Here is a 15,038-nt window from a genome sequence, read left to right as displayed (position 1 = left end):
TTTTAGGAAGTGGAACGACCTTTGCCGTTTTAAATGCAGCAGGAAAAATAATTTTTTCAATGCAAATATTATACACATACATTAGGGATTCCACTATGTACGGTAGGGCTAATTTAAGCAACGACGGGGGGATTTTGTCAGGTCCCATGGATTTATTATTCTGAAGGTTTTCTATAAACTGTCCAACTTCATGTACGGCAATAGTTGCGATAGAGAGAGAGAGAGAGAGAGAGAGAGAGAGAGAGAGAGAGAGAGAGAGAGAGAGAGAGAGAGAGAGAGAGAGAGAGAGAGAGAGAGAGAGAGAGAGAAATATAAAATTATAATGAAATATTATGAAAGTCTGTTATTTCGTCTGTCATTTTCCGACCTCTATCGTGTGCATCCGTCCAACTTGTACCACTGAACGGTATTGTTTAATTTCAGGTTAGTGAAACTTTCACGAGCAGATATACCTACTCCTCGTATATTCGTGCTCGAGGCTTCGGAGGAAAAGTGTTTGACGGTTTTCAAGCTGTCTACACACGAACCAAAGATCGCTTGACAGTCTTCATTCAAACGGACAAGTCGGTATATACACCTGGACAGAAAGGTGAGTTCAACATTCAATTACAAGTGTGACGGAATTAAGAAAAAAAAGATATGTGTCCGTTATTTGTGTGTACTGTTTTCCCCATGTGTACTTTACATGCGTGTGGGTATATCTATCTATAATAGACCTTTTCTTTCTCCCTTTAACCTTTTTTATTTTTTTTATTTTTTTTTAATGTTTTTGCCTAATTTTTTTTTTTATAATGTAGGCGGGGAGCATATCCTTCTTCCTTGGTCTTTTTCTTTATAACATAATAAACTTTATATTATACAAAACATAAATAGAGAATACTACATGGCTTGCTGTGTCGTACCAGATTTACACGAGTTGTTTTTTAAAATATTGAACTGCGAGCGAAAGCGAGCTGTTCACTATTTGAAAAAGCAACGAGTGTAAATCTGGTACGACACAGCAAGCCATGTAGTAATCTGTTTATCCTACATACTTTACTGACGTGTATTTTACTGAAAATGTCTTGCAGTCGAGGCAGCTAAATTGAAGACGCTTGTTTTGGAACCTCGATCTCTTCTAAAGCCTCGTGCAATCTATTACGTCAAAGCAAAGAAACGTCACTCTGAATGTGTGGCGTGACGTGTTAGTTCTAAAGATTCATCGAGGGTCATTAGCGAGCGCAATTTTTGTTTCTATAATGACGTTTGTCTCGGTGACTTTAGCATCATAAGCTGTGGAAACTTGCTTGACATGACCTCATTTACATGATATAGACACGTGTGATTTGAACGATTATTATCTCACGGGTGTCTCTCTCACGTATGTAGGATAAACTTATTTCTAATATTTAACTCTAATTCTAATAAAATACGCAAATCTAACTTCTTTTTATACTTAAATTTTTCAATGGTCATTTTTGTTATCAAAATACAATCATTTATAAAATAAATTTGATCATTTTTTTAATTTTCATTCCAATAACCAAATAATATATGTTTCACTCAAAATTATATCATAATAAATTTGCTTATAAACAAAATCTTTACATAGTTTCCAAACATTCCTCACCTCTTAGACTTAATTTCATGCAAATTCCGTTTTACCTGTGCGCATAGTTTCTCGTGCTATGAGGGAAGCGCTATATGAATGTACAAGTATTACTATTGTTTTTATTCAAGATGAAATAAAAGCGAGATGGAAAAAGCGTATGAGTAAAAGAAGCCGACACAATAATGTGTCTAATGTAAGACAATAACAAGTGAACGATCGACACCCTCATTAAGAACAAATTATTTATGTTCGCAAGCTCACATGAAATCATTTATGCAACAAACTCAGACTCACACCAAATTTGTGATAGATAAAGGACGCAATTCCCTAATATCGAATACGTGTTTCAGCAAGGAAATAAAAAAATTAACAAAGTTTGCTAAAAATCTATTTCCTTTTCAATCGATTAATTTGTATCTGATACCAATAACATGGCTTTTTTTCCTTCTTCATCATCTGCTTTGTGCATCAGCTTTAGTATCTGAAACAGATAGTCACGTGCACAGACAACTTCAAAATAGAAATAAAAGCTTTAACATACTCTGTGAGCAACAGCTTTTTTAAACGTTTTCTGTAAAATTTGAAGCATAGTACGTCAAGCAGCCAATACTGCATGGTTTTGGGGGTCGGAGAGCTTAGTTGGTAGAGCACTGGACTTGCATCCCAGGGACGGAAACGGATCAAGTTTATGTGCAGACTCATAGACGGTATCCATGTCCACCGCCGTGTCACGACAGTGGCACCTAAAAGACCTCGGTCATTCTGCCATAAGTGCAGGTGGCTAATTACACCTGAACACGCACACACCTGGGTAGCGCGACTCTTGTTGCTGCTGGATTTCCACTGGGAGGAAGCGACCCGAATTTCCCAGCCTTGGCATAATACAGTAAAGAAAAGTAAATGAAATCAAATCAAATCCGAAATCAGACAGTCTTGTGTCGGTGATTTTTTTTCTCCCCGCTTTTAGTCAAATTCCGTCCTCTCGCCATATATAGTCTGATGTTACGGTGTCAGTGTGTTGAAAGCAGTTTTTGTTGCAGCTACATTCCATTAACTAGTGTTGGTGAATCTACATTTTCTGTTTTTAGTCAAATTCCGTGCTCTTGCCATGATGTCTGATCTTACCGTGTCAAACAAACTTGTGGACATTTCCATTCGCGTAAGTATAATCATGGCCTTGATAGCTAGCTCCTAGCGTTCATTATAATAATTGTTTCTCCTCAATAACGTTTTCTAATGAATATGTCAGGCTACGAACAAAGGCTGAAGTGGCTTACTGGAGAAAATAATAGTGTTTAAAAAAAAATTCAATACACTAATGTTGGAGAAAAGTGTATACCGAGCAACAAAAGAAACGCGAAACAATTCTGCAATGTTTGATTGACAAAATCTCGAACAATTATAGAGTTAGAATTATCAAACCACAACATTTTGATGAAGGCATGTTTGAACTAGCTGTTGTGAGATTATTTTGATGCTGCGACTGTTTCAACACACGGGACAAGCAGGTTTAACGTTAACGAAGTTTTGGAGGTCTCGCTGAGTCAGTCTTTATCGCGCTCTCTGGCCACTGATAGGACACTGGTGGCTTCCAATGATGTTCCTGGTAGTGTCAGTGGCTGTATTGAATCGATCCCGAAGACGTTGTGACAGGAAATTGCGATCTTGTCTTATTGGGGTAATGCGAAAAATCCACCGCGTTGCATAACTGCAGTGCTTCCAATGTCAACAGAACATTGCTGAAGGTGATAGACTATTGACATATATGCACGTTTAAAGCACATGTCAGCGCTTATGGATCATCCCCATATTTAAATCGACCTGGCGTCAATCTTGGCATCCTGGCTGTTTCAAAAGTGAGACTGGCAGCAAACGTGCCATGGTCTCTTTTGGTTGCTAATGCATCAGTGAACACATCTCACACGTGAGATTTCTCCTGCTCCACTTGCTCGTGCTGCGAGCGCGCAATATGTGTTTAACGTTAAACCTGCTTGTCCCGTGTGTTAAAACAGTCACAGCATCAAAATAATCACACAAAAGCAAGGTCAAACATGCCTTCATCAAACTTTTGTGGTTTAATAATTCTAACTCTATAATTGTTGGAGATTCTGTCAATCAAACAATGACGAATATTTTCGCGTTTCTTTTGTTGCTCGGTATATTTTATTCCTTGTATAAATGTAGTCGAGTGTAACAGTAACACTAGATTATTTATGAAAAAGTGCATGTATGTTCCATCATAATGGTGTCTCTATCGTTTGTGTTCATGTTCAGCTAGTACAAACAAGCACATGAAGCTAATATATAACACATCCATTTAATCCATTTTACATGTTTTTGTGAAGATTGCAACTTGTACATTCTTCACCTTCTACTTTGTCCTCTTTCTTCATTGATTTCTCCTCGTCATTCACAATGTCCATCTTCTCTCTTTTGCTTCCTTTTTCTCTTCCTCGTCTTCCTCCCTCTTACATTAGGTCAATACTTTACTGAATGCATTCCGGTAGACTGGGATTGAACAGGGGCCAAGGGTGTTTTTATTGTGTCGTGTTCGTTGTTGTTTTCAGCTTGTAAAAACCTGGTATCACACAGCAATCTTTGTAGTATTCTTAATTTCTCCATCGCTGGTAATTTGAAGAAAATGGTGTGTAAAGATCAGTGCCAGTGTCTTCTTCTATGGGTTTACAGGACCCAAGCAACACCAACGTTGCCGAGTGGCATAACTTGACCAGTGGGGATGACTCTGGGGTTGTGCACGGAGAAATGATGACGTCCAAGGATCCTCCCCTGGGAACATGGTGGATTCGGGCCATTGTTGACGTAAGATTGTACATCTCTCTCCCTTTCCCTGTGTGTCTGTCTGTCTATCTATCTCTCTTTTTCTCCTTCTCTCTTTCGTTGTCCTTTGCTGATGTTGCTAAAATGTATTGTAGTTGCTATTCGTTATGTGCGTGATTTATCAGTCACATGTTCTCGGTATTCCCATCATGATATCATCATTATACTGGTAATGGAGGGGCGCTGGTTCAGTGCGACGCTTATTTCTTGAGGTAGGTGTGACCACATGACTTCATTTCAGCAATCGTCATCCTAGATCTGTTCGTATTCCAATCAGTGTAATTTCCCAGTTCTGTTGTTCTGCGTTCGTTCTGACTTGACAAGTTGAGAAAAAGCAATGACCTTCGCGATATAACCTTGAATGGTTGAAAACGACGTTAAACACCAAATAAAGAAAGAAAGAAAAAGCAATGACATTTTATTTCTGCGAAGCAACTGAATATAAAACGAAAAAAAAGCGTGAACAACGAATTCTCCCCTGGGAGAAAATGAAGATGTTTGCTTTTCGTCTCCTTTGTAGGTAGGGAGATTGTACAGCACACAAGTCGTATTGGACAAGCATGTTGTTATTCTTCTTTTTTCGAAGTACCGTAAATTTGTTCGTGGCCATATTTTCTAGCTGTGCATTGTTAGATTATAGGAAAAATACATAAGAAGCTCGCAAAGAAATTTGGATCGTTTGCTCCGGAACTGCAACGTCAATATTTTGCCAAAAACAAAACATTCTGGCTCAAAACGCAGAAACAGGCTGGTAGTGTCACATTTTGTATGTGGGTTCGGAAGAACTGTTCATCATTTACATAGCACTCCGGTCCTGTTCTTCTTTTTGTCACACCCCCTGTTGACCGTTATTTCTGGCGACGCAGCAGTATTGGTTGTGTTTGTGTTTGTCTATCTGTTTGTGTTATGTAGATTTAATATGTAATAACGATGAAATTGAAGTATATAATCATATTTTGTACTTTAGATGTAGTAAGAACAGGTTGTGAGACAAGTTAACTTTTGTATTAATTATCAATCAATCAATCAATCCATCCATCCATCCATCCATCCATCCGTCCGTCCATCCATCCATCCATCCATCCATCCATCCATCCATCAATCAATAAATCAATCAATCTCTCTTTCTCTCTCTCTATCTCTCTCTCTCTCTTGTAGTCCAGTTTTGTTTTCTCTACTAATTAATGAGCTAGCTAATGATATTGTCCAGAAGGGAAAACATGGTATTCAACTTATTCCAGACTTTTTGGAAATACTCATTCTGATGTTTGCAGATGATATTATTCTTATTTCAGATTCTGTATGTGGGCTCCAGAATCAGTTAAACATTCTGTGGGATTCGTCTAGACGTCTTGGACTTGAAGTTAATTTAGACAAATCTAATATTGTTGTTTTTCGGAACGGTGGTCACTTGGCCTTGCGAGAAAGATGGGTGTATGGTGGACATCCTATGAGCGTTTTGAACATGTATAAGTATTTAGGAGTATGGTTGTCTACACGCCTGTCCTTCTCTCACACTCTTAATGATTTTGCTGCAAAAGGGAAAAAGGGAGTCATTGGTATTCTAAAATGTTCATGGCAACTGGGTGACAGATCTCCAGCTATTTTTTTCAAGCTTTTCGACGCACAGATCAAACCGATGCTGTCATATGGCGCCGAAGTTTGGGGGGGTTGAAGCAGACCATACACCTACAGAGAGAGTTCATTTATTCGCACTTAAACGTTTTTTGAATACGAGTATGAGAACACCAAATGCTATGGTCTATGGAGAAACGGGAAGGTACCCCTTGTTTATAAACAGCTTTGTTAAATGCATTCGTTTTTGGCTACGTATATTGAGGATGCCACATCATCGCCTTCCGAGCAAGGCGTATAAAATGCTGAAATATCTCCATGAACAAAATAAGAAAACATGGGCCTCCTCGATCTGTTACACTCTGTACATGTACGGTTTTGATGAAGTATGGGAAAACCAAGGTGTTGGCGATGAGAGGGCGTTCCTAACAGCATTTAAAGAAACACTTATTTCATCCTATAAGAAAACCTGGCTTGAAAATGTACAAGGAAGTGAACGTTTCTCTCTGTACAGAACCTTCAAATCAACCCCAACATTATCCAACTATTTGAGTGATTTGAAACATATTAAAGCTAGAAACCTTCTGAGTAGACTTAGATTGGGAGTATCTCCTCTGAAAGTGCATCGATTTCGCTTTGATTTAAATGCAACCTCCGCTGCTTTATCTTGTCCATTTTGTTGTGGCAGTGTTGAAGATGAAGTCCACTTTGTTTTAGTATGCCCTAAATATGCTGAGTTAAGAGAATATTATATTCCACGAAAATACACTGGAATCCCATCATTGTTTAAATTAACCATGCTGTTTTCAAACACTAGTAAGCCGCTATTGCTACGTTTTTCTACATTTGTCATGAAGGCGCTTTCCATTCGTAATCCATAATCCGTAAACGAAACAGGGCGATACTAGTAGGATGTTCTTGTTTTTGTTCACTATGTGCATTTGTATGCTGGTGCTTGAGATGTGCTCATCTCCATGAAAAGGGCCCATTAAAACATTCAGACTTCAGACTTCTCTCTCTCTCTTTATCTTGCTCTTTTTCTCTTTGTTCATAAATATTCCATTTGCTTAAAATATCTGCTTAAATTATTTTGGAGTAAATCTGACATCAATTCTGGAGCAATGTTTTTGTCTTTTTTTTTGGTTAAAACTCTGTTTTCATATTTACAGGGTGTGACGGAAACTAAGAAGTTCAAAATTGCAGAAGTTGGTGAGTATTTTTTTAAATTTTTATTTGTATCCACAGTATTTTTTTTACCTTACATACATTGTACAAGAAATAAACATCATCATTTCTACATAATAACAACGCTTCCTTCCAAGTATGTGGAACAAGGCATCAGGCACAAGAATAGTACGAGGCGGAGGTTGAAAGTAGGGACGAGAGAGTGCAGAAAAGAGAGAGAGTGAGAGAGAGAGAGAGAGAGAGAGAGAGAGAGAGAGAGAGAGAGAGAGAGAGAGAGAGAGAGAGAGAGTGAGAGAGAGAGAAATGGTTACAAAAAAAGGGTCGAAGAGAGAAGGGAACAAGACAGAAGTGAGGAAGAGAGAGCGGAGGTAGCAAATAAAACACATAATGTTAAAAAAGAGAAGGGAGTATCGAGATATGTATCTTTGGGAATAAAACAGTCCTTAGGCCTTACACTTGAAAAATCTTTTGTTTGTTAGACCCTCCCCTGGCATGTTACATTTCAAAAATATGTTTATATCTTGTCCAACTTGTAATGAACTTGACACAATTCATATTCATTTTGGCTATATATTCATCACTTTTATATTTCAATTCCAAATAAACTTTAAATCTACAAAACGTTGGTAACATCTTTTCCATTTTGCATTTATAAATGAAAAACTTAGCCAAAAGTAAAATCAAATCAAAATTGCATCTGATTTTAAAATTCAAATCATTACCAAAAAGACAAAGTGTTTCTGTCAATACTACTGCTGCGTTGGTACATTTGTTTATAGCTTCTTGAAACACAAGCCAAAAAGGCTTAATGCATGTGCAGTTCCAGAAAATATGCTAAATACTGTCCTTTTCGTTTTTACAAAAAGTACACGATATGTCATTTTCAACACCCATATTAAACAAAATAACTGTCGTAGCTATTATCCGGTGTACCAATCGTATCTGGAACCATCTCAACTTTATCTCTGAAATACCTTGACTTTTTTTTAAAGGTTAAACCCCAGTTAAAGGTACTGAACTTGTCTAATCCAGGTGCACGGGGCCCCTGGGGCTTTTAGTCATACCTCAGGCAGCTATCCGTTAGAAGAACTACCAAGTTTCATTGACTTGCACCCAAAGAGTCAAGAACTGCAATTTTTTTTAGGAATTAATTTCGGACTCTGTCCCGGCTGGTCTTGACCTATTTTTGGATCTAAATTTAGATCAGGTAGATCAAATCATGCACAAAAAGACACGTCACTAGCAAACTATGTCAGACATCATCATGAGTTTGTGTAAAACAAAATGGAGGCCGGAATCACTCAGTTGAATCGAACTCCGACCAAACACCACTATGATAACTAGGTTAATTTATGCACTCGCGTGAACAAGAAACTGTCGAGCTTCACAGATGTCGTCGTTGGGTAGTTTTGGGTTTGTTTTACTACCATAGGAGGATTTTTGAACTGTAAATGCACTCAGCTGCAACAAAAACGCAAAACGAAGGCTGTGAGCTGCACTGTGCCTCCAGTTAACATTTGTGCCTAATTTTGCTACCCATGCATCACAACACTTTGGTTTAAATTCACTGGACATCAACACATCATAATACACTTTAGTTGATGAGTATAATATTCGTCTCGTGTGTAAAACATGATTGTTATTGCAAATTGAGAGATACGTATTCGTGTACGATCAGCCTTTTAGCAAAGTCATGTTTAAAGAGTATGTTTGGAATCGAGAAATCTGGTCAAGAAAGTCTTTGAATGTTTAGAGTGTTAAGCTTCGAGGAACATTCCACATGGTTAAATATGATAAGGTGAAATAAGGTTAGATAACGTAAGATGAAATAAAAGTAGATTAGATATAATTATGTAAAAGAAATATGACAGATTGATATTGGATACAATGACACACTTGTCTATATCCAGTCCAGAGAAATACAACGCTATATATACACATCATTGGTTTAATCGGTTTTACATAAACTTTTACAAATTTCAATAGAACAAAAGCACAGCAATCTGTAGATATTTTTCAATGACCCATTTTCAGGCGGTAGAATAATATCAACAGATGGTTCCGGTTGTGAACCATAATTATTATGATGATAGTGTGTCTACCAATTTTGGTAGTTCTTGAACAAATTCTTTGACGTTTTTATTCAAAACATATGCATGTGCACAAAACGTGGCGTTTAATGTTGTTGATATGTGTTCTACTTTAATAAAGTTGGGGGTTAGACACAGAATCTCTGACCGCCTAGACCCATGATTGATCACTGGTCATCAGTTATTGTTGAACGCCACCCATTGGTAGCATGTTTACAAGGCGCATTGGTACTAGTTTAACCAGTCTCTGCCAGCCAAATGTGTAGCACAAGGAAACAATCTTGCAAAAAGAAACAGACAACTGCTCCACGTTAAACAGATGATGTCGATAAGGAGGTGAATTGATATAGGAATCTGATTAAACTGCGTAAATATAAATCGAATGTATGTAAAATATAGTTCAGAAAACGCCAGTTTAATGCAAACATAATAACAATGTCTGTTGGTCATCAGAAATGTATGTTCGCCTAAGTTAAACAGAATTGTAGAAGTATGAATAAATAAAAAAAGTTTAAAAAAAAAACAACTAAAAAACCCACTGCACTATCTGAATATTGTAAACTTGAATTAAAACGGTCTATTGTCTGAATTTAATTGTCCCTACCAGCCGCCATGGTTTAATTACCCGGAATGTTCTATGTTCAAAAACTAGATGCAAAACTTCAGGGAAGCTGTACACAAATGTGGTATTAATAATCATGAGTCTTTTTCTGAGAGGTGGCATTGTTGAATGATCTTCATAATCAAGCAGGTTTGCTGGAGACAAATAATGTTGATGATGAAATATCAAATAGTTTAACAATAGTCAGTGATGGTATATATATATTTGAAGGGGATCTCTTGGATATCCATCTTGGAAATCTTTACTTATATTGAGATACAATGATCAATTATTGAATAATTTTATCTATGGGCGGGCAGATTAGGCAGTGTCCTGTGATAATGTTATAACTAAATGAATACTTATGTTGTCATCAAATTTGATAACATTTATTTTTTATTGGTTGATCAAGTACAACTGAAATGTCTTTGTTTAAAATATATCTAAACAATATTACACAGATGAGCCACAGTTCGACGTTCGGGTCAAGTTCGACAAAGGATACGCTCTAGTGTCAGAAGACAAATTGACTGCGACAGTGGTCGCAAAGTAAGTCGTATATTCTTTTATCACTTGAAACTTGAGGTCTGGAGACCCAATGTTCTTCACGCATTCTGTCTCTCAATGCCTCTGTCCCTCTCTGTCTGTCTGACGCTTCGGATCACCTTTCGGTTTATTTTTGTGTGTGTGCATGTGTTGATTCTGCTTCTTGATAGAATGGGACAGCGTTCTGCTTTGAAATACACAAATATGTTTAACGCTTTGTATAACAGATATCTGCATGGCACTCCCGTCCAGGGATCTGGCTTCATGAATGTTACTCTCAGCTATTACAGACCTGGTCGCGCTTCGGTGGTCCGTCAGTTTCAGGTGAGTTCATCTTAATGTGTCTATTTCTAAATATTGGAATATAGAGTTACCTTTTTCAATCGCCATACCTACCTCGAGTTTAGTGAATAACGCCCCCAAAAAACACCACTGTTTAAATTGGTAATACATGCTCTTTTTCTGCAATAAATGATGTTGTAAACAATCCTATTATACCTTAGAATAAGAAGAGGTGCCTTTGCATCTGACGTGTACAGAATAACACTTGAGAAAGTCTTAGATAAATCAGTTCCTTTGGATACCACTATAAATATTACAAATAAATACAAAATGAGCACCTGGGAATCATTGTGCTTGTGTTCCTCATAAGGGAAAACAAAAACTGTGTCTTATGCTAACATTTGAAAATCTGAGATCATTTCACGCCCAACCAAAGTCATTCTAGACGTTGGGAAATCTCACTCTAGGGGTATTCAGTTTGACTTCAAAGGCCCCATCCGCCTCCGGTAAACCATTTTTTTCTGATCACAGACACTTTTAGGCTGTTACATTACAGTACAAACATTCTTTCGTTTGAAAACTTACCGCTAGAGAGCACTATCAGTGCAGCTCTCCATAGAGATCTAGCATTTCTTAAAGAATGTATTTTGCGTAGACATATAGGAAGCAACTGAAAGCCTCGTTATGGTGCTAAACCGAACTTTTAAAATCTAAAAAATAAATTGACAGCCTGTAAAACAAACATTGTCAAAAAACGAAGTCAACACAATACGAAGTTTTACAAGTTTGAAAGTACAGAGTCCAGAGTATGTCAAGCGAGGTGGGTGTGTGAGTAACTGGTGATTGTAAGATGCAGCTCTTTTCAATGACGGAGAAATCATGCAACTTGGTGATGCTAGTGGACTGAGATTTCCGTGCATTTGATACTTTTTGTTGCGGTGCCTGTGTAGATTGAGTATTGTGCTTCAAAACGTACTGCCGCGACAAGACTACCATCATATCACATGAGATGAATCGTACCATTACCTAAGCAGACGAAGTTTCTGCAAATCGTTACAGTTTCTTTGAAGCCAAACGCAACCCTGTTTTGTGTCACTGGCAATCATTCGTTGTATTTCAGATTCAGAGGTACACAATAACATGTTATTGCAGAAAGATTTAGTTTCGCTTCGAAGCCGCACACGATTCCAGGCCGTGTGGGATTAAAGCATAGTCGGGGTTGAATAAAGCATGCACACTGTTGTGGGGTTCACATGTGCTAAGAAGCAACTGAAGTGACCCGTATGTGTCATTTAAACGTGATGAATGCTACTGGAAATGTGTCTCGTTAGGTTACGACTGCTGTTTTCGTGAAAAGGTTCCATCGTTTTGTAAACCTCCTGTGAGTCAGAAAGCATTACAGTTTAGAATTTAGTCTTTTTTCCTTTGAAGCTTGAAACACTCGAATGATGTTGTTTGCACACAAAATTGCTCTTAGTTTACACTATGTTATTGTCTGTTAACAGCTGAACGACAAAGGACAGGGAGAGGTTGAGTTCACCAAAGAAGAACTTGCAGATATGGCCTTCAATGCAACCTACCAATGGTGGGCTGAACTCTACCCAAGAACCTACACCCCAACGTACTTAGCGTCACGCAGAAAAACGTTCACCATGAATTACAAAACTCTCAACTTCAGAGCTGTGGTGACTGAACGTGTTACGGAGGACATGTCTGCGAAAGAGAAGACGCTGCGGTTCCATACCAATCCGATGGTATTGCGCTTCATAGCGCCCACTCCCCGATCCTTCAAACCAGACTTGCCGATTACTTTTTTCGTAAGTATAGGGACATCTGGCAGGGCTTCCTGTTGGGTTTGTTTAGTTAGTAGAAAGGAATGTTCCCTTGTGTGTGAGGTGGAGGGGGGGGGGGGTCGGGGAGAGAGAGAGAGGGAGAGACAAGACAAGACAGGACAGGTAAGGTAAGATAAGATAAGACATCTTTATTTAACGTCGAGAGTTTTTTCACAAATGTTTTGATATAAAAAAATAAATACAACTGAAATAGATTTACAGTTAGATGGATCAAAATTGATTGCCACTTTTGAATATGTGGAGGATTTTTGAGAGAGAGAGAGAGAGAGAGAGAGAGAGTATATATGTGTGTGCGTGTGTGTGTGTGTGGAGGGGTGCTTATGCATGTATGTCAGCCAATACTTAGTTTACAATGGAAATCGTCTGGTATTATTTTCTTGCTTCTAATAACTTCAATTTCCTGACTTTTTTTTATTTAGGTTGAAGCAATGACGCCAGACTACAAAGACCGCGTGGAGAACCCCACCAAGTACTCTGTACGCTATAATATGTACTACTACAGACCGTGGTCGACAGCTCTGGACGGTTCCAGCACTTATTACAACTGGCAGCAACCACCCTCGCAAAAACTGGTGCTGAGGTCAAAAGTTGTACCTCTCAACAGCGAGGGTGTGGCAGTCTGGGAGATCGACTCTCCAGCAGATGCTACATATATGTTTGTCAACGCCATGATGGTGAGTCAGAAGAGCCTAGTGCTAATCAGCTAAGTCAGAAGAGAGTAAGAACAGGGGCGGATCTAGGATCCAAAATCAAAAAGGGAATAGATTTACACTGGTGATTAACCTTATTATCTTCCAGGAGAGGCCTACAATGCACCTCATATCTTGAGAGTCCGAGATCCCCTGACCAGGACTTCACCCCTTGACCTGGGCGGCCTCTCGACCTCGGTCACAATTTGGAAGCCCCACCTCCATTACCCCTTGATCCGCCCCTGAAGACGTATGAGCTACAGGGACAGGTTTCACAAAACTTATATGTACATGTGTCCATTGTTTGAAGTAATTCTTAGCTTGCAAATAGCGGGTTTTTTTATGTCTCGTAGAGGGCGTACTGAACAGAAGTCGTATTAGTTGAGGAAGTGGTAGTCAGATTCCCCCATCGGGGAACACCTAAGTATACATTTAGAAGAAAACGTTTTCATGATAGGTCCTCAATATGTACCTCATTTTATAACTATCAGGTCGTCTGGTAAACGTCCATGGATCCAGTTGTGCCAATTAGCTACATTCATATGCGTAGAGTAAAATTCAATGTTGCACTCCGTCAATACTTCAGACATTCTTTCAGCAACAAAGACAGTTTGTGCAGATCTTGTTTTCACAGTAATTACTTTTTCCTGAATTCGAGATGGCTAAAACATGTAGTAAGCTATTATGATTTGGTTTGTTTTGGTTTGCACTTTTGCAACTTCAAAACAAACGGATAGACGGGAAGCATAGACATTTGCTCTAAGTGTGTGAGATGGAATTTGAACTTTTTCGATTGTGTTGCGAGCATGGGCAAAGCAAATTATTATGAGCTCAACATAAACATAAGAATAGAGATTTAACTTCCAAACCCTTTTTTAGTTCAGTTATTTGTTTACTGCGAAAAAACCAACATTATTTTCTCTTCTTCTGGTTGCAGAGCGGAGGTGGGCAAACGACCAGGTCCATTCCCAAGTACACTTCACCATCAAAAACGTACCTGCAACTCAGAATGAAATCGCCAGTCGCAAAGGTAAGCGGACTGCTTACCATTATATAATCTTCTGGTTTGTGTACAAGTATCAGCCAGAATGTTGCGAACAATCCTGTTTGTCCATATATGAATGTGATTGATCAACATACAAGCATTAAACGTTAAAGTTTAATGTACAGTTTATATTTTCTTTGTCTCGGAAAACACCTTTAAAAAATATGTTGGCTCAAAGTGTGTCTGTTGGTATAGTCCGGGCAGATATAGTACAGCCAAAATGAGCTTCAGTACAAAAAGGAAAAAAGGAAAAGCCCCGTTAATAAGTTCTGAACAAGAGAATATCGAATTGATTCATCGAATGATTCTGGGTAAAAATAAACACACGGGGCGGGGATATAGCTCAGTTGGTAGCGCGCTGGATTTGTATTCAGTTGGCCGCTGTCAGCGTGAGTTCGATCCCAGGTTCGGCGGAAATTTATTTCACAGAGTCAACTTTGTGTGCAGACTCTCTTCGGTGTCCGAACCTCCCCCCGTGTACACTACATTGGGTGTGCACGTTAAAGATCCCACGATTGACAAAAGGGTCTTTCCTGGCAAAATTGCTTAGGCACAGTTAATAATTGTCTACCTATACCCGTGTGACTTGGAATAATAGGCCGTGAAAGGTAAATATGCGCCGAAATGGCTGCAATCTACTGGCCGTATAAAATTTCATCTCACACGGCATCACTGCAGAGCGCCTAGAACTGTACCCACGGAATATGCGCGATATAAGACTCATTGATTGCTTTAATGTTTAA

General features: G+C 38.6%; 1 protein-coding gene across 1 annotated transcript in view; it reads left to right on the top strand.

The window, feature by feature from the left end:
• The window catches only part of LOC138968599 (CD109 antigen-like), a 47,818-nt gene that overhangs the window by 6,623 nt on the left and 26,157 nt on the right, over positions 1–15,038 (top strand). The window contains exons 4-12 of the mRNA XM_070341193.1: positions 424–589; positions 2,680–2,750; positions 4,280–4,411; positions 7,174–7,213; positions 10,342–10,429; positions 10,654–10,750; positions 12,214–12,525; positions 12,981–13,235; positions 14,188–14,280. Coding sequence (XP_070197294.1) covers positions 424–589; positions 2,680–2,750; positions 4,280–4,411; positions 7,174–7,213; positions 10,342–10,429; positions 10,654–10,750; positions 12,214–12,525; positions 12,981–13,235; positions 14,188–14,280 — 1,254 coding nt within the window. The remainder of the gene's footprint in view (positions 1–423; positions 590–2,679; positions 2,751–4,279; positions 4,412–7,173; positions 7,214–10,341; positions 10,430–10,653; positions 10,751–12,213; positions 12,526–12,980; positions 13,236–14,187; positions 14,281–15,038) is intronic.

Source organism: Littorina saxatilis, linkage group LG6 (genome assembly GCF_037325665.1).
Source record: "Littorina saxatilis isolate snail1 linkage group LG6, US_GU_Lsax_2.0, whole genome shotgun sequence".
Classification (NCBI taxonomy): Eukaryota; Metazoa; Mollusca; class Gastropoda; order Littorinimorpha; family Littorinidae; genus Littorina; species Littorina saxatilis.
The sequence above is the reverse complement of the archived record's forward strand: the minus strand, read 5'-3'. Positions and strand labels throughout refer to the sequence as shown.